General features: G+C 34.8%; 6 protein-coding genes across 6 annotated transcripts; 3 read left to right on the forward strand and 3 right to left on the reverse strand.

Annotated features, from left to right (window-relative positions):
• Nucleotides 1-544: 544 nt before the first annotated feature.
• LOC108224872 (ras-related protein Rab11D) lies at nucleotides 545-2,749 on the forward strand. The gene is made up of 2 exons (XM_017399617.2): nucleotides 545-902; nucleotides 2,113-2,749. Exons 1-2 carry the CDS (start codon nucleotides 682-684, stop codon nucleotides 2,546-2,548), a joined length of 657 nt encoding a protein of 218 aa, XP_017255106.1. The 5' UTR covers nucleotides 545-681; the 3' UTR covers nucleotides 2,549-2,749.
• A 92-nt stretch (nucleotides 2,750-2,841) lies between these two features.
• Nucleotides 2,842-4,392, reverse strand: LOC108226629 (probable WRKY transcription factor 65). Its single transcript, XM_017401621.2, has 3 exons — nucleotides 4,142-4,392; nucleotides 3,924-4,049; nucleotides 2,842-3,426 (listed from the first exon to the last, which is right to left on the reverse strand). Exons 1-3 carry the CDS (start codon nucleotides 4,261-4,263, stop codon nucleotides 2,973-2,975), a joined length of 702 nt encoding a protein of 233 aa, XP_017257110.1. The 5' UTR covers nucleotides 4,264-4,392; the 3' UTR covers nucleotides 2,842-2,972.
• A 1,358-nt stretch (nucleotides 4,393-5,750) lies between these two features.
• LOC108227791 (uncharacterized) lies at nucleotides 5,751-6,392 on the forward strand. Its single transcript, XM_017403133.2, has one exon. The coding sequence runs from the start codon at nucleotides 5,751-5,753 to the stop codon at nucleotides 6,390-6,392; it is 642 nt and encodes a 213-aa protein (XP_017258622.1).
• A 96-nt stretch (nucleotides 6,393-6,488) lies between these two features.
• On the reverse strand, nucleotides 6,489-11,785 carry LOC108227790 (chaperone protein dnaJ C76, chloroplastic). Its single transcript, XM_017403131.2, has 9 exons — nucleotides 11,413-11,785; nucleotides 10,378-10,506; nucleotides 10,145-10,274; nucleotides 8,979-9,099; nucleotides 8,505-8,586; nucleotides 7,972-8,022; nucleotides 7,294-7,332; nucleotides 6,942-7,041; nucleotides 6,489-6,812 (listed from the first exon to the last, which is right to left on the reverse strand). The coding sequence occupies exons 1-9, from the start codon at nucleotides 11,638-11,640 to the stop codon at nucleotides 6,682-6,684; spliced, it is 1,011 nt and encodes a 336-aa protein (XP_017258620.1). The 5' UTR covers nucleotides 11,641-11,785; the 3' UTR covers nucleotides 6,489-6,681.
• Nucleotides 11,786-12,317: 532 nt separating this feature from the next.
• LOC108227792 (large ribosomal subunit protein uL5) lies at nucleotides 12,318-14,264 on the reverse strand. Its single transcript, XM_017403134.2, has 3 exons — nucleotides 13,963-14,264; nucleotides 13,670-13,865; nucleotides 12,318-12,684 (listed from the first exon to the last, which is right to left on the reverse strand). Exons 1-3 carry the CDS (start codon nucleotides 14,114-14,116, stop codon nucleotides 12,486-12,488), a joined length of 549 nt encoding a protein of 182 aa, XP_017258623.1. The 5' UTR covers nucleotides 14,117-14,264; the 3' UTR covers nucleotides 12,318-12,485.
• Nucleotides 14,265-14,325: 61 nt separating this feature from the next.
• Nucleotides 14,326-20,040, forward strand: LOC108192842 (succinate dehydrogenase [ubiquinone] cytochrome b subunit, mitochondrial-like). The gene is made up of 4 exons (XM_017359345.2): nucleotides 14,326-14,555; nucleotides 14,716-14,759; nucleotides 19,073-19,165; nucleotides 19,317-20,040. Exons 1-4 carry the CDS (start codon nucleotides 14,400-14,402, stop codon nucleotides 19,789-19,791), a joined length of 768 nt encoding a protein of 255 aa, XP_017214834.1. The 5' UTR covers nucleotides 14,326-14,399; the 3' UTR covers nucleotides 19,792-20,040.
• The last annotated feature ends 333 nt before the right edge of the window (nucleotides 20,041-20,373 follow it).

Consider the following 20,373-nt stretch of genomic DNA (forward strand, 5'->3'; position numbering starts at 1 on the left):
TCTGCAACAAATTTGATAAATCACAAAGATATTTTTTTGGTGTCTTTGTGTTGTCAACAGAATAACAAGAATAATTAAGAAGGGCGAAAGTGTGAAACAATCGATGGCATCAATACTGTCTGGCCACAGATTAGAGATTCCCACTTATTTACTTATTATTTTTAAAAATTGTAACCTTTTAAATTACCATAGTAAATTTTTAATCATATACTTTTGTTGAAAAAATGAAAAATTTAAATTAATAACTTTAATTATTCCTAATTTTTAACTTATTTTTAATTTTGAATTGATTTATTACACAATAAATACTTTTCAAAATGATGAAGGATTTAAAACCCGGTTTTAAACCCATGCAAATAATCTCTTAATTGAATTATCCAATTTAAATCCGGATATATAAAATTTCTCATCTTCCTGGTCCTGGCAAGTGACAGCCCAGTGTCAAGTTATGCAAACCCTTGAAGGCCCAATCCAGTTGTTTCAACATCCAAAGAGACCCAAATTCACAAGGGGGGCAAATAAGTAAATATAAGACTTTCTTCAATCTTTGAAGTTTGGTCTGCCCAGAAATCTAGCGAACAGTGTCATCATTTTGTCACAAAACTTTTGTGCCTGTACAGGTTTGAGACAAAAAAATTAACACAAAGATACATGTAATATACGTACAAATAACATATTGAGATGGCTGGATACAAAGCTGAAGATGAGTATGATTACTTGTTTAAGTTGGTTTTAATAGGTGATTCTGGTGTGGGTAAATCAAATCTACTGTCCAGGTTCACTAGGAATGAGTTTAATCTTGAATCAAAATCAACTATTGGTGTTGAATTTGCTACAAAGAGTCTTAATGTTGATGGGAAAGTCATCAAAGCTCAAATCTGGGATACTGCTGGCCAGGAAAGGTATATTTTTTTGAAAGCTCAAATCTTGATTTTTGTGGTTTATATATGCAGTTATTGTTTTGTGTATAAATCTCTCTGCTATTTGGGTTTTGTGAGATTATGGGAAAAGCTCAAATCTTAAATTTATGAATTTGTTGCTGTGGATATATGTGGTTTCTTATGTATGTCTGTATATGGGTGCTATGTTAATTTTGTGAGATTATGATTAGTGATCATTAATTTTATTACAAAAGTTTTTTTTCCCTGGATCAAGGTTTTTTGTTTGTTTTTGTTTTTGGTTAATTAAATTGTTGATACAGTTGACAGTTAGGTGTCTGTTGTGAAGAGGGTGGATTTGAATGGTATAAGCATATGCTTCTTGTTTGTCACTGAGATGGAATAATTTTTCATTTGGATTTAGACATAGTGTAAATGGTCATACTTTAAAGTTTAAGCTTAAGTCAAATAATCTTTGATTCTGAAATGTATATATGTAGTTAGCCTGATTGTTTTAAGGGCTCTTTTTATTATGATTTTTGATCGTGCTAATCACCCTTTGGAAGGTTCTGATCCTGCAACATATTAATGACAAAGAGAGTGATATTAAAGGATAACGCAAAATTATCAGATAAAATTTTGTAACATCACACTAACAATCTAGTGAGAAAAGGTGATAAGTTATTAATTAGAGTTGTTATCACCTATTGCTACTGCAGATAGGTTTGCCTCAGTGGCAGATAAAAATATGTGAATTTTAAGTATGATGAATTATTACAGCGACTTTAATTATTAAAAATTTATGTTGTGTGAGTATTTAGCAATTAGAATACCAGTTGCTTGATGGTAAGAGAAGTGAAGAGGTCCTGGTGATTTTTTTTCTCTTACTTCGCATGAAATGATCATTTTCGTTCGAGTTGTTTTTGAGTTTTGGGTATTTTTCATAAGTTGTAATGCACTATAATTGCACTCTTCTTTAAATTAACTTGGCACATTGTAGTCAAAATATGTAACTCTTATGATTCGGCACGAGGGGTCCATAATTTAATAATTGATGAAGGGGACCAGAGGTCCTTGGACACTTTAGTTTAGAATTATGTGTAGAGAGTTCTGACTTGTTATCCATAATTTTGATTTGCACATATGCTATTTAAGTACTTGACAGTGCATGTTACAATAACATATTATACATGGGGACTTCGCACTTCGATTTGACCTTAGATGTTTTTTCCAGGTACCGTGCCATTACCAGTGCTTATTATCGTGGAGCTGTTGGTGCTCTTCTTGTGTATGATGTCACTAGAAATATTACTTTTGACAATATTGAGAGGTGGTTGAAAGAGTTGAGAGGTCATACAGACCCCAATATTGTAGTAATGCTGATTGGCAACAAAGCAGATCTTCGGCACCTTGTTGCTGTTTCAACTGAGGATGCAAAAGCTTTTGCGGAGAGGGAATCTCTTTATTTCATGGAAACTTCTGCACTGGAGGCAACCAATGTAGAAAATGCTTTTCAGGAAGTTCTCTCACAGATTTATCACATTGTCAGCAAGAAGGCAGTTGAAACTGGGGATGAAGCATCTGCTTCGTCCCTTCCATCCAAAGGAGAGACGATTAACGTCAAGGACGATTCTTCAGCTCCCAAGAAATTCAGTTGCTGCTCAACCTAGGTCCTGATCCAAAACATATGATGTAGCAGAATTACAACTTTGTACATTATCTTTCATTATTTCGTATCTGTGAGAAATATAGAAATGAATACGTTGTGTGAACCCTGTTTGTGTATTTTTCTGGCATTTTCGATCTAACAATATGAGGATGCACATTCTCCCTTCTGACAAAAAATCAATATATCTTCTCTTTTGTTATAAGTGGTGCAAATAGGAAGATTCTCTTGGTAATCATTTTTTTTTTAATCTTCACAGGTTGCAGTGTGTTCTGTTCAAACAAAGGTTACACACACTTCTAAAATTATCAACTCCACTATGTATTAACCACAACATTTACATTCAATTGTTGGCAACTTTAAACTACAACAGGAAATATTGAGAATAAAAATAAGATGAAGTCATCTTTTAAAGCAAATATACACTGTCATGAACAGTTGTGGCAAGGTGTATAAAAATTGCATTTCCTACTATCCTTGGGCTGAAAAACTAGTGAACATCCAGGCAGCTCTCCAAGATCAGCAAACAAGGAGTCCTCATCATCTCTGGTGGAGAACATCGGCTCTGTGCATATAGATCTTTCAGGTACAGGATTTTCAAGAATGACGGATGTTATCTTAGACAAGTAACCGAAATCAGCAACAAACTGTGCGAATTCCACGTTGTCAGGTTCCAGATCCGGCTGATTAGCAAAGACGGCTTCTTCTTCTGGTGGGAACTTGACATCTGAACTGGTGGTCTGGGAACGTTTGGCGGTTACGGGGCTGAGGTGGTTGTGATCACAAGCGTAAGTAATGACGATGAATGTGGGATCTTTTAGACTTCTCTCAACTTGTTTTCTAGCTGGACAACCTTTTGAAGAACTGCAACGGTAATATCCCCTGTAACATACATAATTACACAGACATAAAAAAATAAAATGTCAGAACTATCATTAACATTGCATTTTGTTACTTCCTGACCAATTACCACGAGTTGGAAAATAGCATAAGTATCAAGTATCAAGTCTACTTCAGTTTCATATTAGGTTAACAAGAAACTCGGAGCAGTAAATTTAATATTTACAGAAATTTAGGAAACACCGGTAGTAAATAATTAGAAGTGTGGAAATGAAGAATTAGCAATAATTTCTTTCTCTTTCCATTCGGCAGAGGTAACAAAGCAACCAAACGAATCTAGCAAAGCTGCCTAGGTTCACTCAATTATCATTGTTAAGTTAAGCATCCATTTTTGAGATCAAAATTAAGGTATACATATAAAAGAAATTACTGAGCATGTTGAAATTCTGAAATTATAGAACAAAATTTAGCTGAAAGGACTCACTGATTAACTACACATGTTAATATTTACATGCGTATGAGAAAAAAAGATAGAGTACCTGGGAAAAGGCGAACCTTTGATGGGCTTCTGTCCATATTTTCTCCAGGTCCATGAATCTGCCGGAGGATATACATCCCCCTCCACCATTGGCACTGTCACCACTCTCTTCCCTTCAACCTTCTTGCTAAAAAAAAGTTCGAATACAATTACGAATATTTTATCAAACCAAACATACCCGGTATATCTCGTAAAAATAATCAGACTACTTTTACAAACCTCTTTTTAGGCGACGGGGCCTCGTCATCTAGGACAAGGGGCATGATTTCAGCTTCACAAGAGATTTTGGACACATCATCATCATCAGCAAGTGATTTGTTTTCAGATAAATGGTAGTCCATGTCGCATATAAACGATGGCCGGAGAATACAAGGTAGGTGACGGAGAGAGTAGTTGATAAATGGACGTGGAAAGTGAAAGATATGTGGGAGGTTTGGTAATAAAGCAGCAGCAACAGCAGCAGGAGGAGCAGGAAGAATTAAATAATATGACAGACTGCCAAATCCGTATTTTAATGTTTAACGTACAAACAATTATTACACAATTATTACCTCTGCTATTACAGCTACTGTACACAACCATTCAACAACTATCTGTAAGCTTATTTGTTTCAAGTTGAATTATATCTAAAAAGGTTGGTTAAGAATTAAGATGATAATAATAGAGAAAAAGGGTTAACGTTGGTTTAAGATGGATGTTAAGGTGAGTGGTCTTGAGGAGGGCCGGATCTCACGAAAACAAGCGCCTATAGATTAGTAAAATGAGAGAGATGTAGACTGAACGTTTTAACTAGTTGAAATGACGTTTTACATTTGTCTTGCTCCAGGCCGGCTGGAGTCTGTTGGGATTTTGCGTATATGTAGTGTTCAATTTCAAATTAAATTGTAAACGTATACTATCAAGTACACACTGATATGTCAAATTCATGAAGACCAAGCAGAATATTACGAACATATTATTATATCAAATATATTATGTTTGTAATATATTTATAGTTCCGGAGTTTCCTGTAAAAATAGTGATCTTCATCTAATTTTTCCCGTGACACAATATCCAGATTATTATTATTATGAAGCGCAGGGGGCTCATGAAAATGTGAAAATGCCCATGTGGTGGCTATATGCATAGAACACATGTTTGTCACTGGACTAGAATTTAAAGATGTACCCAACTGCCCATTACTGCAATTTGTATTCTTTTAATCATTGGACTCCTTGTTGCGTACCAAAAGGGATGCAGTAACTTGTACACCTAGAATACAAACCGCGGTTCTGCAATGTTTTGGAGGCCAGGAGAAACAACAGTGAAGAAATACTAATTTTGATATATTTTAGTTTTAATCAAAATTTTGTTATGATTTCATTCTTTGACACACAATTTTGTGTGTACAATTTAGACAATTTTCTATGTTTACAAAAATTCACTTTATAATATATAAATTATTTTTCTGCATACAGAAAAAACATAATTATAAGCACAACAACTATTATGCATGTTTTTTCCCCATATTAGGGATGGATTAAATTGTTCTCCCGCTCTCACGCTACAAACTGATCTTAAGCCGAATCACTCATTCCCATACACCTCTCTGCATGTTTGTAGAGTTAAAAAGACAACTTTAATACAACTCCGCTGCATAACATATATATCTGGCTTTTAACAGATCAACCACTTACAAGATTCCCATAATATGCGCATAAAATTAAGGGGCCATCATGCAAATTTCAACCAATGCCAAGCTCTATAAAGTTTTGCCTCATTTGTGTTCTATCTTCATATTTATTTACATACCTCGGCATTTCTTTTTATTGTGCAAGAGTCAACAGATATGGTACTCATGGCAGCTGAACAAGTTGTGGAGCTTTATGATGACTATTGGTTTGGTTTTGGTATCTTTAACAGCAAACAACACATTACTGACACCATCCCAGTCGATCTGCAGTACCGGGAACTAGGTCTCTCTCCATCAGTTCAAACTCGATCCCAGAGTCTTCACTGTCTTTGCTCTGATACAAGTTTCAGTCTCAGTTCTCAGTCTCCACCAGAATCTTTTATAGTTGTAACGAAACTAGAAACTGTACTCTCTGGCAAAGAAGGCCTAGATGTTGAAATACCTATAAGAAGACAAAAGGTGGAGAAGAAGCAGAGGAGACACAAGAAAGGCAGTAGGAGCTTGACAGAGCTTGAAGTTGAGGAGCTAAAAGGGTTTGTGGACTTGGGGTTTGTGTTTAGTGAAGAAGATAAAGATTCAAGCCTGATTTCAATAATTCCAGGACTAAAAAGATACAGAAAAGAAGGCGAGGAGGACAAAGTATCAAGACCTTATCTTTCTGAAGCATGGGATGTTCTGGATCAAACAAAGCTAACTAACCAGCTTTTAGATTGGAGACTTCGGATTCCGAATAGAGAAATTGACATGAAAGAACTTCTTAGAGTGTGGGCTCAAAGTGTGGCATCTACTGTGAAATGATCACTCTTTTGTGACAGTTTCTTCTGAATACTCGAACCCTAAAGCAATGTAGCATTATCTAATACCTAATTGAAGCCTTAAGACATCATAGTAGCATTATTATCAAGCAATGTTTTTTTATTTAGTAACACTGCACCTATTATGAATCTTAATTAGTGGTGCTTGTTCAGTGACTGATTTACATATATTACATATTGTACAGGAAATTTTAATCTATGTCCTCTAGTCTTTTACTAACACTATACATATTTGCAAAGATAAAAAAAAGTTGAAGTGAAGGGTTACAGCATTATTTTTCCTTGTTGGAGATTGCCTCTGGAAGTTTGAAGGTAGAGGTTTTATCCACACCCCTTCTCGAATATTCTCTCCACCTTCTAGCTGCTGCTGCAGCTCTTTTTGCTCTCTCTTTGATTTCTTCCTCTGCAAAAACCATGTACAAGTTCAGAGATGGGGCAGTAAGACTAATGGATTGCTATAACATATAGCCCACAACTGTTACGCTGTTATACTGGAAAATTTCATAGCATCTTTTTATTAATTCTTTCTTACCTGTACTTTCATACTTTTTCCCATTTCCCCAAAGGTTGTCCCAGTATGATTCACTTTTATCAGATCCTTTTTGCTTTGCCATCCTTGTTCTAGCTTGCGCCTAAAGAGAAGTCAGAATTTGCATCCATCAAAAACTTTTACAGTAGATATCACAAACAGGGATTGAGATAATAGAGAAGTCCATGTATATGAAAATTGCATATGCTTTTGGTAAGATATTACATGAGAAATTTGACAAAAGAGTAAATAAATATATCATGAAAACTAATTTAAGTCACCTATACAAAACCGAAAGAAGCCCCCAAGTAATAACAGAATACTGTGGGGAGGTTAAAGCTGGCGGAGTTCTTACCAAGACTTTGTTTTGCCTCTTTTCCCAACGTGAGCTTGCCTGTCATGGTAAGTGTATGATTACTTTAAATTTAAGACCTATAATATCATTAAAGAACAACAGCATTTACAGTAAGATAAGATTTGATGTCAGTTATCGGAGGCCCAGTTTTGTCTTTAATAAGAAACATATGCAATTTAATAAGCAGTACATTCAACACCCGGGGATGACGTATGTCAAGACCTCTACAGTCTTAAAAAATGAACTTTCACATACATTTGTATTTTACTCGTACTGGCAGTACCAATATATCTGTTGCAATATACGTTCTTTGTAATTTGTACTGATTGTTTGAGGGCAGAACATATTCACAATTCAGAAACCACAACCACTACATTGTTAAAAGTATAACATATTACATATTACAACTACTTCGACTACAATTACCCCAAAATCCGCCAACTTATCGATAAAATGGGAGTAATTTGATAATCAGACTTTTGTAGTCAGTCATCCCTCAGTTCAGAATTAGTCCTCAACATCTAACAACCTATACAATGACACTGCATTAAGGCCCCCTGACATATTAACTCATTTACATTAAAACTGATAATATTACCTATAAATAATATATAAGAAAAAAAAAGAGCTTGCATATTAAGGCTCAATAATGCTCGAATTGACTGAACAAGGTCTTACCATCCTGAAAACATCTGCCGAGGATCCCATTCCTGCTAGCATCAATGCTACCTGTCGTGATCAACAAAGAAATGGAATAAACAACCTTTGCTAAAAAATTTTAAGCAAATATACAAAATAACAGAGGTTATGAATAGACGGCATGTCTAAATATCTTGTTAAAATATCACTAAAAAAAGTTGCACTTCTGTCATGATAATGGAAGATGACTTTCAAATAATCATTAAGATTATATGCTACTCATGTCTATTATTCAATTATGAACTGTTTATACCACAGGCCTAACCCATCCAAAATCTAAATGCTGGCTCCATCACTGGATCGACCAAATGTTGCATTTTGTGCAAGGACAAAAGTACTACTTTTAAACCCAATACTTTCCGTAAACTATATGATCTAATCCTGGTTCAACATAGTTTACTTGCTTGGAAGTGGCCAACTATTACAAAGCTGAAGAAATCTAATTGCATAAGAACGGATGCAGGTTTGTTATTTTCAAGATGAAACATAAAATCGCTTAATAAAAGACTTACATTTACTCTTTCAACCCTTCGCATTTCATCTTCTAGCAAAGATAGTTGAGCGGCAGAAGTCCAATGGATACAATCAACTGGGCTGAATAAGAAGCATCACATATTAATTGATCTAAATCTCTAAAATGTGTAATATATGAACTTTAAAGTAATCCAAAATATTGTGGATGTTAATAACTCATACATAGATGTTTGTTGTTTATGGAACTGATGTCTTATAACCATGTGTTTAACACTTTTCAAAGGCAGTAAAAGTTAATCTTCACAAACACTAACAAATTACTCCTGTTTTAGAACATGAAGAAAAATGACAGAAACCATCTCGGGAGAACACAGAATGATGCAATCTACAGAGAGTTGATACAGTTCTAAATTCAATACGTTTGCTAATTTCGTGGAATTGGCCAAAATATAATATACAAACAATTTTTTCCGAAACCAATGGGATGTAAATCTCAGTTCACGCATGCTTACCAACTTTCAATAGCTTGTTCAACCGAGTCTGGCGTTCCGGACTGATTACATGCTCTGGCTCTCCCAAAATCTTCCTCTATGCTAAATACATCAGGGCAAACATTGGCACAGTTTTTGCAGCCTGTAAAGAAGAATTTGGTTCTGTAACTTGAAATTTGTTATTTTTATTATTTTTTGATGAGTTATATATATTTTGTATAGGGGAGGGGGAGTTAGGAATTGTACCCATGAATCATGATCATGGTCATGAAAGAGGGCAGCCGGCCACAATATGGCATATAAATGTACTTAAACCATAGTTTATGATATTATAATCTCAGTATCATGTTTAACAGTTAAAAGAACACTTATTTAAACAAAAATTTACTAAAATATGCATTGATGTGTATGCCTATTTTAGGAAAGTGAAGCTTGTTATATGGTAACATTCCCTAGATTTTATCATCAAGAGTATTATTTGATGATGAAACAGTAACTTTAGAGTTTTTCATATTTTTTAGGCCTTTTACACATTTGGTCCTCATCTTTAGGGCCTCAACACCTAGCATCAAAATGTTTACAAATACACATATAGCACCAACATATATATTTTACGTGGAACAAATAAGTCATTCTAGTCAAATTATAAGAACCATTACCACACCTGACACAAAGTTATAAAGTGAAATTTCTTGATTAGTTGATTTCTGTTATGCTACTCTTTAGTTTTTTGTTTTGTTAAAGATATTTATTAATTTCCTTATCGTGTAATAGTGTTTTATACATTGTCATAGATGTATTTTTCACCAATGTTTCAGTGCTAAATATAATTTTGTAAAGGTTATGGGTCCTAAATGTTCAAACACTCTAAACAAGAGTCAAAAGTCCTTTTTTCAAAACCCAATTTACACCCCTCGTCATCAGGAATTGCTCTGTAATGTAAAATGTCAACAATCGCCATTCGCCAAAAAAAAAAACGTATTTTTTCTAGCTTTATTTTAAGAAAATTTTTGTTGCTAGATGTCCAGAGACGACAACCACAATGGTCAGAATGCGTCCAAACCATAAGTTCACATATATCATACTAATATCTTTAGAAATCTCGTACTAAGCAGTAACTATTACAACAAATACAAGATTGTCAAAACCACATCAAACATCGGCAAAGGACCGTGTAGTGCACATACCTATGCAGCTGAATTCATCAACAAACACATGATCCTTTGGATAGGAATCATCTAAAAATGGATTGGTTGCAGTCAAAGCATACCCGTGGATTTCATCATAAACCATTCTTTGCACAGGATCACTTAAAACCTACAACAGTAGTCCAACTATATTATATTAAATGTAACAAAAAATATAAAATTAATGCTCATATGTCAAGCACAGTATTTTAAAGTGAAACCTAGAAACTAACCGTATAAACTTCATTGATAAACATGCAGAAATTCGTGTTTTCTGCATCATTGCCACTTAAGTCCGGATGGCAAGATTTCATGCAGTTATAATAAGCTTTCTTGATCTGCTCTGGTGTGGCATCTGGAAGCTGGTCACATATAGATAAGACAATTAAGTGTATTAGCATTATGTACATACTACGTAGCATCAACAATATCTGCAGAAAGGCAACATGCTAGTCAAAGAAATATGTAAACTGAGAATTAGGGAAAATACTACTATACAACGAAACTTGGCCTATTCCAATTTAGTGAGTGGATACTTTAGAAAGACCAAGTTCTTAAGACAGTCTTTCACTGACAAGAAACTCAGAAATAATGTGAAAGTTTGGCCATCATTCTGAGATGGTTCTTGCTTTACTCAGTAGTAAGTCCGCAGAAAGGTACACTTTCACCTTTTTACATCCATTAATAGTTATCTAAATGATTCCAAATTAATAATAAGAACTGGCACAACTACCTGCTAAACATTGCAGCTTAATCTTAATCCAAAGCCCATTTCCTCTTAAGTTTGATATGCTTAACACGAAGCAAAACAATGAAGTTTTTAAGCACTTGCTATATAAATAGTGGAGCTAGAAGTAAGTTCCTCTTTAAGAACTGGCTTTCACCTATAAATCCACTCCCTGAGCAAGCATAACGCTCCTCTACTCAAACTCTCAAAAGATCTATATTTAAGTATCGAAAAACCTCCTAGACTACGGCACATGTTCTTGTGTGATAAAACACTAATACAAGATATACATACAAAGACATAATATGGTTGCAAGAACTATAATCAGCGGACAATTTGCAAATCGAGCACTTGGATCAGTAGCAAAACCAAAATTTTGAAGTAAAATTAGGTATAAAATCAACAAATCCAAGTAAATAGAAATAAAAGCATTATTTTTTATTGAGGATTTGCCAGTAGCCTAACATACTTGATAATCTAGTACATGTAAAAATATGTGAAATCATCAAGACTTAAGAACATGGAGTTGAAGTAAAATTACCAAACCCAAGACAGCATAATAATCATCAGCAAAAGCGCTGGAAGATCCAGAATCCTGTGTAGCAACCTTAATTCTGCCAAATTTCCTCCTCTGACCAATCATAGGGTTCCAAGTGGCACCAGAAGAATTCTTGGAAAGCGTGCTCCATCTACCCCTTGAACTCAAACCCTGTAACTGGTTCTGAACTTTGAGAGCATCTGTACAAGCTGGTGACAATAACTTAGCCATTACAGAATGAATGTATTATTTATGTACAGTTTGGTATATGCTTCTTGATTCTCTAAAGAGCAGAGTAATAAGAAAGTCTAGGATGATATTTTCTTTAATTTAGGAATTTAAGAGAAGGATATAAATTGTAGAATTATTTGCTGACATGGCAAATTGGTGGCCAGTAATATACATAGAGTGTGAGTTTGAGGTTTGTTTGTGAAATTGATGAGGACATGGCACGTGTCTTCATGTGCAAATTTCTTTTTCCACACTTCTGGTGCAATCAATTGTCACGCAACCACTTGCTTATCGCTAATGCAACACAAGAAGTTGCTGCGACAATTTGACACTGTACTGTCATAATGTCATTAGTGGACTAATATCTGGAAACTTAGAAACTAAATTTCAATAATATTAAATAAATAAATATTTAATGACGCTTTTATTGGGTGTTGGTTGAAATGGATTTTTTTTTTTTAAAGCTTTTCGGTTAGTTTCGAAAAATCACCCTCTAATAAATCGCACATAGGATATTGATGTATCCACAAGTGACATAACATGTCTTCCAGATAACCTGCAGAAGCTTTTTCAATTTAGGTCCAAAATATATAGTTCACAAAGATACTTGACCAGTTGACCATCATAGGATGCGTCCTCAGCCATATTGTTGAATTTATGGTTTTGTGACAAGATGATTTTGCAGGAAAGAAACACAACTTAGAATTATAGCAAAAACAGTTGTAAAGATACATCGGAAGTTCGAAGAAAACATAACTGTCACTATTCAAAATATGAGATGAAATATGCATTGCTAGTCTAAAAAGCACAGAACTACGCTGCAAACTCCCAATCTTGTCTCACACTCAGTTTCCAATATTCTGCGACTTGTTAAGGATCACACCCTCATACTTGACCTGGAACCACTTCATTGCATCCTCTTTTGTTACTCTGTGCTGGATTCCAACACGAGATTTGCATCTTCGGCGACGTCCCACACGGTAACCAGGGCGTTCAAGGACGACATAGAAATCCATACCATAAATCCCAGTAGAAGGATCATACCTAAAGAACACAGATGATTCGCGGAAAACAATCAGAATGAGTTCAAAACTTAATTAAAGGTGTTTACTTTAAGAATCAAAAGTTAAACAAGTTCAGTGGAGAATACTGGTTCCAAATTCAGCATGATAAAACATAATCCATCACAATACTATATTTGAGTCGGCAAGACACATATAAGGAACACTGTAATTCCTCAAGTAACTTAACTTATATAATAAACTTCAATAATTGACTGGCAGGTACTTGTTAGATTTCAAGGAACAAAGGTCTTACATAATGATTAGACACATCGAGCAAGCAAAGTTCGTTGCTTAAAATGAAATCACAGATTAATGCCATGGTTGTCTTGTCAATATGTCGAGTCAATGATCCTTTGGCTAGGCGACTAGTCGATAAATGTTATATTATATATAATATTAATATAATTATTAATTCCATAGACACTGTATATAACATAACCATATAATATATAGTAGTATGTTATATAATTTTAAATTTTAAAATTATGACTTGTCCAAATTTTTAGTTCACATTTTCAGGGATTTTAAGAATGAACTACGAAATAGGAAGATGAAGCAGATGTCCTAATTCAATTAAACAAAGAATTTGTCAACTAAAGCTGAATAAATGATAATATGATTATTTCATATTTAAAAATAACTGGAGAGGAGCATAAATGCAAATGAAGTCACTAATATCATATCATCATTCACCTATCCATAATCTTAATGCAGCAATATTATCATGTTGAAAAAACTGGTAAAACTAAAGGCACAAAACCGGACAGTGTAGACAGATGCAGCAACAACACAAGACAGGAAAAACAGAGCAGAGAATCATATAGAAAACATATGTACAAAAAATCTTGCAGAATGAGAGGATATGAAATCATTAATAGACAATTGAAGTTGAAATATAATCAATGTGCATAACAGATAAAATCATTCTTCAACTAATGATTAACGAACTCGATACAAAAGCTTACTTAATTCCAAGATCAATATGCTCCTGGATACCGAAGCCGAAACATCCAGTATCACTGAAGTTCTTCCTTAGCAGCTCGTATTCCTTCACCTTGAGACCGCTCTCCAAGAGCTGCATTGCCTTGTCACCTCTCACAGTAACATAACAAGCAATCTTCTCATTTCTCCTAATTCCAAAAGACCTTACAGTATACCTTGCTGTTAATAAGATTACAAATATTAACATCAATAACAAAAAAGTAACGAGAAACGAATATTAAGGCATAAATTATTCAAGAGTGAAGAATAAAATCACCTTTGGAGAAAACAGGGGTCTGTCCAGAGAGCTGCTCCAAGACCTTGGAGGCTCTGGTGAGTCTATCACCGCTCTCGCCCACGGAGATGTTGAGAACAAGCTTCTGAACCTTGATCTCTCGCATCGGGTTCGCTAGCTTCCTGTCTGATGCCATTGCGATTTTCTCGCTTGCTCAACCTGCCTCTGCTGCTGCAAAATGATGAGAGAAGGCTGCAACAAACCCTAATAATAGATGAGACCAAGCCAGCCTAGGGTTTTGTTATTTTGTACGGGCCTCTTTTTCTTTCTCAAAAGCCCGTAATCATTTGGGCCTCGGCCTCGGCCCATTACATTTTATAATAACCAGTAAAGAAATAATTAGTTAATTACCGCGTCTGCTCAGCATCCACTATTATCGAGAGAGAGAGAGAAAGAGAGATCGAGTTCTAATAATTGAGATGGCGCTCCGAGCTGCGATTTCCAGGCGAGTCATGAATCCGAGTTTAGCCTACGCAACTCGGTCCATTTCCTCATGGAGAAACGTTGACTCCCAGCGTGGAGCCACTGAAGCCTTCGTAGCGGATCCTACCGCTAACAAACTCGATACTGGATTTGTGAGTTCTCTGTAGATGCTTTTCTTTTCTTTTCATTTTTTTTTATGTGGAAATGTTTATTTGTGTGTATTGGTTAGTATTATGTATATATTTGGCTGTAGCTTACTGTTTAGCTTTTGATTTGTATCTGATTTATTGTGTGATTGCATATGCTGTTAAGGGAGGAGCGTATCCTGGATATTTTGGAAAGCCGGAAATCAATAGGTGAGTGCTTGTTCTAATCTATATATTTTAATGTATATTTTGGTTGTATTACCGAGATGAAATGGATACATCAAGGCATTCATATCTCTTGTTTATTGCTTAGCGATTCCAGGATGTTATTGCAATTATATCTGTTTCATACTATTCGAGATTGATGATTTAATAATTCTTGTTTTTTTATCAGAATTTTTGGCTACACAATGTTAAATTACCATTTACCAACTCTCCGTGTTAGTAGGAGGAGAGATTAATTGGAATAAATTTAAAGATTCAAAGTATGAAAAAATCAGAGATAAGTATGCATAACTCGGACTTTGGCTTTTTTTTATTTATTTAATACATGATAACTTACAACTTGAATATTAAAATATTAAACATAAACTGAACTATCAAATAAACAGGGACAAACTTTCTAGAGAGTAGAGATTGTATACTGTATTTTTAAAAATTAACACCTATGTTATGTTATACTCCTATTTGACTAGGTCTCTAATGTAACATAACATAACACTACTGTAAGTCTTAGCGTCCTCTTTTATTCTTTTTAATGCCAAAAATAGTTTAGGACTTCAACACCTCTTCATGGTTCTGAACTGATTCCATGCATTTTCGTCAGTTTTCTAAAGTGTTCGTCAGAATTTCAACAATTTATTCTTAAATTTGTCAATAAACTATATTGATTGTCCCTTCACTATTGAGGTTTTTCTAATATTACTATTTCACATCATTATGTTTGATTTTTGCATGCAACACCAGATTTTTGGGAGCTTGTTTGTTGGTTGTTTTCACAATAAATTGCAGTAGGTTTAACTTGTTATGAATGTCGCTCCTTAACAATCCTTTTAAACAAAGTACCTTGACAAGCTATAGCTGCAACAAACTAACAAATTCACCTTCTGTTATTGACAAGTCGACAATGTGTTGTTTCAAACGACCCCTCTAGCCAACACAGTGTTATTAAAAGTGCGCATATGCGAGATGCGTCGTGATGCGCCTTCGAAGATGCACTCGCTTTTATGCCCCTCGGCACTTATGCTAATTTCAAAAAGTGCAAGTTAAGCGCCCTTCTGTAAAGATGGGTCAATTTGAAATGGGTCAAAAAAAACCTTAAGGACCTTATAGCAACGGACAAATACATATAAGAACGAGAGATATCGAACGGGAGACAAAGATTAATCCCATTTTCTAATATGATTCTTGCATATAGATAAATACATATATAAGATACACATAACTTGTATATAATAAGTAATTTATACATGCAATTGTTGTATGTACACATATGACTATGACTTGAGGATGATGAAGAAGACTTTGTTGAGCATACGAATCATATATAGTGAAGATGACGATTTTGTGAATAAAGCAGCTATATACTTTGACTTTAAATTGTTCTACAAAGAAGAAGAAGGGTTGCGTTATCATTTCAAGTCCCACCATATTGATTTGTTAAATTCGTTGAACATTACTATTATTACCACAATTTATAAGATCATTAACACACAAACCAACAATGAAAGTTTTCAGCTATATCCAGTGTCAACAATGAGTGTATAAATATACTCTATCTTTTTCTTTGTGCGTCTTTTAAATATTAGAAATAAGTAATTTATTTTGATTCTCTGTCATGTCTATCTGCACTTCTTCTGGAATCTAAGTCTTAGTGTCTTACAAAAAAAATTATTTTCATTGCTTTAGTGGTGGACTTTGAGGTTCAAACTCATAAAGAGTGGTTGTTTACTCCTTTTTGCAGTTTTCCCAATATTGGAATAGCAGCAGCACCTGTAGAGTGTGTTTTACCCCCATTATGTCTTTACCATCATTGTGTCTTTGTTATCATCATCTTTGTATTTTATTGGCTTTTGTTTCGTTTCTCTGCTTGCTCAACAATAATTTCTCAAATAAATTCAACAGTTGTCTTGGGCCACTTGCTTGAATCTGCAAGATAAGTAGCCACATGATTCTTAACTCTCTAATTTAACTTCATTTCCAAAGTGCAAGGATCATTCATTTCTCGATGAGGCCAAATCTATACTTTGACCTCCGATCAGCTGATTCTGCCTTCTTTATTCTGGAATCTTTTTTTGGATCAATTTATTCAGTTGTCCTTTACATTGCATGTACTTCCATATTCAACTGTTACATAGGATTCTGTCAACAAACACGAGTATATATGCGTTTGTTCAAATAAGAACTGTGAGATCCAGTTGGTCCACAGACCAGAATTGCAGATTCTTATGATTCTACCTGACAAATGCAGAATCATTTGGTTCTCATGGTTTTCAAGATACCTCCGCGGAATCTTGTTCACACAACACACACACACATATCATGTGTGTGTGTGTGTGTGTGTGTGTGTGTGTGTGTCTGTCATGGCTCTACTTTCAATATGTTAATAGATGATTAGTCTTTCTTTTCTTTTCTTTTTTATGTGCAATCTAACTTAACTATTCTGATGATATATTCGATATTAACGAATAATTTAACTCCTAAATGAATTGAAGCTTAAAATGTTGATCTAACTCAGTTATTTAGATAATGTATATTCGATATTGACAAACACGTTTTCTGGTTTTGGAAGGGAATAGGTACTTGTTGTTTGTATCTTTCTCTCTTTATTTTATTTTAAAAGACTATTCTTGGGACCCAAATATCATGACATTGGCTTTTGTGTTTGAGACACAATGGCTTTTGTGAGATGAGAGACGAAGGCATCAAAATAGGAGATGGGTGGCTTTTGTGATTAAGAAACATTGGCTACACTGTGATAGATGGTTGAATTTTTAATTTCTAATTCAGTGAAAAGGGAGAATACTACATGCAAATTTATTGAGACGTCTTGGGAACTAATGTTTGTGAGGAGTTCGTGTAACTTCAACAAGAGCAACAACTTTAATTATAACAATGGTAACACAGAGACATGGCTCTGGTGCACCTACCTAGTTTTATTGTAGAAAGCCCTAATTTGGGTTAATCACTCGTGTTGATTTGAAAGCACATATGTTAACTGTTAAGTGACCAATTCTCCCACAACCTCAATTTTTTTTGGAGGGCTTATTAGGATCATATACTATTCTAACATCCCCTCATTCGTAAGCCCATTCTGGGTCGAGAGTGGATCACGGGCGCGCATCTTTGAGGCATACTTTGCCTCTGTGTTCTTAGTAAATTATGAGAATGTCGGGGGTCGTAGGGAGTCGAACATGAGTCTCCTGCGAGTCTGAGCTCTGATATCATGATACCATGTTAACCAATTCTCGCAAAACCTTAGGTTGTCGGGAGGAGGGCTTATCAGGAGCATATAGTATTCTAACACGTTGTGTTGATGCAGCGGAGTAATATGAAAGCACTATTTTAACTCGATTCATGGTTTATATATTTACAAGTATAACTAAAATACATGCTTTGCAAAAAAAAAAGAAAAAGTAAGAGCTGTGTGCACTCATTCTTCTTTTTTAATCTTTGTGTAATGCTGAAGAATAAATTTCAACTACAAGTTTCAACTGAACCAAACCAGACATCTGTTTTCAATTGCTCCGTTAGGAAACATAATGAACACAATTATTATTTAATCAGTTACAAAATCTGAATGATTAGTTGTGCATCAGTTAGGCATTGAAAGGGAGTAATTGGTAGAATATTACCATTTCAGCTTTAATTTAGGGATTATTTGATGTTGGGGGTTATAAATAAGGAAGCCATTGGTATGTTGAAGAGAGGAGAAAATAAGAGTGAAGTGTGTGAGTGGAGAGTGGGTGGTATCTCGGATACCACCTAAGGTTGTGTGGCAAAAGTGTCAATAATCTGATTTAGGTCATCTGTCTTGGACGCCCTTCATTCATTTTATCTGTATATATCAGTTCCTATCACTCTCTTAATCGGAAAACTATACGGTATTATACATTTCATGACAAAGGTGGAATAGAACATGACATAAAAACATTGATACTATGATGCACATTAGAAAATAAATTCAGAAAGGAATTTCTATTAAGTACTATTACATTTCATCAGATATCATTTAGAAGATAGAAAGATAATTCTTGCAGTATGAAAATAGACATTGAGGTGGAATTTGGTGTTAGGATAAAGTCTCATGTTCCTCCCTGCCAAATGGATGAGGGGGAGATAGTTAAGTTGATGTTAGACAATAATTGGTTGCCTCTTGAAGGCACTTAATGCTACTTTAAATATTTTGCTAACTAGTTGAAGCTACCTTCATTACAGTGAATTCCATTTTGGGTTATTTGTTTCTATCTTTTCTGAAGCTTAGTGTAGCAATAATAATCAAGCTTTGACTTTGAATTTATTAGGCAATATTCTTCAATGGGCGAAACTGTGAATGCAATTGATGAAAAGTTGAAGCTTGCCTTTGGGGAGAATTCTAATTTGATTAAAGCAAAAGGGTATGCAGCCATTTAAACTTTCTCTGAAAATAGTGCATGCCGTCTTTGAAACTGATTTGAATACTGATATATGCTCTATATCACTTACCTTTTTCTTTGAAGTTATGAAGTGTCTTAATCTGTTATGTTTACATTTTTCATTTCGCTGCAGTTTTGTTCATGGCAATGAAGAACGAGCCTTAGCTATGAAGAGTCAGCTGCAGCAGTTTGTCAGACCGCTGTACAGAAATCCTGTTCATGGTGCACTAATTGGTTCAACTGTTCTTGGTAATTCCTTCTCTCTGGCTAATATCCGCACCAGTCACAGCCAGGCAGGCGTTACTTTAGGCAGTGGTGGAGTCTCGGCCAAGCTTCGTCCCTTGTCACCCCATCTTACCGTTTATAAGCCACAGTCCACCTCTACTTCTTCGATTTTCCACAGAATTGCTTACATATACATGGGTGTTGCAGCTTTGTTCTATTATCTCCTGTATCTGAAAATGGGCATGATTTGCTTTACCTATGAGAAATTCTACCAGTTCTTCTATTATGCATCAGGGCTCTTCCCAATTATCAACGAGCTTTCTGTTGTAGCCCTGGCCTACTATGTGTTTAAGGGAGCTGCGCAATACATTAAATTTAGATAGAAATGCTAGCTTTAGAGAATAATGTGGCGTACGGTCCCTAGAATCACTTGCCTGTGTGCTGAGTGTTTATTATTTTGCTTCAACTTTTACCCATCACATTTTCAAGGATATAGAAATGACTTGGTGTGGAAGTGACCAAGGTTTGAGGTGTAATTTTTTTGAAGTTTGTTCCGTAAGACAACATAGTACAGTGATTATGTGATGAATAATGGTTTAATCAGCTCCATTTGTGAATGAGTTGTTTTGAAATTTGTGTATTCTATATTCGTAGTATCCTATTGTTATCATATTGTTTATCATAATGTTTCTATCAGTAATGTCGAAAATTGTATGTGGTTTTATTAATTAAGAAGTATTAATTAAGAAGACAGGTAAGACGAAAAGAGTAGCATCAAGAGTATGATTTTCCCTTCAAATGGGTTATGTTGTGCATCAACAACCGGATTTGTATTGGCTATTTATTTCCATGATACTAGTACTATACAACCTCTGTTTTTTTCAAATATAGGTCGCTTGACTTTTTTACACATATTTTTAAGTTCTTTGACCGCATGTTAAAAATTATTATTTTTGAAATTTTTT

Source organism: Daucus carota, chromosome 6 (assembly GCF_001625215.2).
Source record: "Daucus carota subsp. sativus chromosome 6, DH1 v3.0, whole genome shotgun sequence".
NCBI classification, from domain to species: domain Eukaryota; kingdom Viridiplantae; phylum Streptophyta; class Magnoliopsida; order Apiales; family Apiaceae; genus Daucus; species Daucus carota.

Coding starts and splice junctions, on each gene's coding strand:
- LOC108224872 (XM_017399617.2), top strand. CDS start 682: ATGGCTGGATACAAAGCTGAAGATGAGTATGATTACTTGTTTAAGTTG. Junction 903..2,112: donor GATACTGCTGGCCAGGAAAG/GTATATTTTTTT, acceptor TGTTTTTTCCAG/GTACCGTGCCATTACCAGTG.
- LOC108226629 (XM_017401621.2), bottom strand. CDS start 4,263: ATGGACTACCATTTATCTGAAAACAAATCACTTGCTGATGATGATGAT. Junction 4,050..4,141: donor GCCCCGTCGCCTAAAAAGAG/GTTTGTAAAAGT, acceptor ACTTTTTTTTAG/CAAGAAGGTTGAAGGGAAGA. Junction 3,427..3,923: donor AAAGGTTCGCCTTTTCCCAG/GTACTCTATCTT, acceptor TGTATGTTACAG/GGGATATTACCGTTGCAGTT.
- LOC108227791 (XM_017403133.2), top strand. CDS start 5,751: ATGGTACTCATGGCAGCTGAACAAGTTGTGGAGCTTTATGATGACTAT.
- LOC108227790 (XM_017403131.2), bottom strand. CDS start 11,640: ATGGCTAAGTTATTGTCACCAGCTTGTACAGATGCTCTCAAAGTTCAG. Junction 10,507..11,412: donor ATTATGCTGTCTTGGGTTTG/GTAATTTTACTT, acceptor ATATGTGACCAG/CTTCCAGATGCCACACCAGA. Junction 10,275..10,377: donor TTATCAATGAAGTTTATACG/GTTAGTTTCTAG, acceptor CTACTGTTGTAG/GTTTTAAGTGATCCTGTGCA.
- LOC108227792 (XM_017403134.2), bottom strand. CDS start 14,116: ATGGCATCAGACAGGAAGCTAGCGAACCCGATGCGAGAGATCAAGGTT. Junction 13,866..13,962: donor GACCCCTGTTTTCTCCAAAG/GTGATTTTATTC, acceptor TCTTATTAACAG/CAAGGTATACTGTAAGGTCT. Junction 12,685..13,669: donor CATATTGATCTTGGAATTAA/GTAAGCTTTTGT, acceptor TGTGTTCTTTAG/GTATGATCCTTCTACTGGGA.
- LOC108192842 (XM_017359345.2), top strand. CDS start 14,400: ATGGCGCTCCGAGCTGCGATTTCCAGGCGAGTCATGAATCCGAGTTTA. Junction 14,760..19,072: donor GGAAAGCCGGAAATCAATAG/GTGAGTGCTTGT, acceptor TGAATTTATTAG/GCAATATTCTTCAATGGGCG. Junction 19,166..19,316: donor AATTTGATTAAAGCAAAAGG/GTATGCAGCCAT, acceptor ATTTCGCTGCAG/TTTTGTTCATGGCAATGAAG.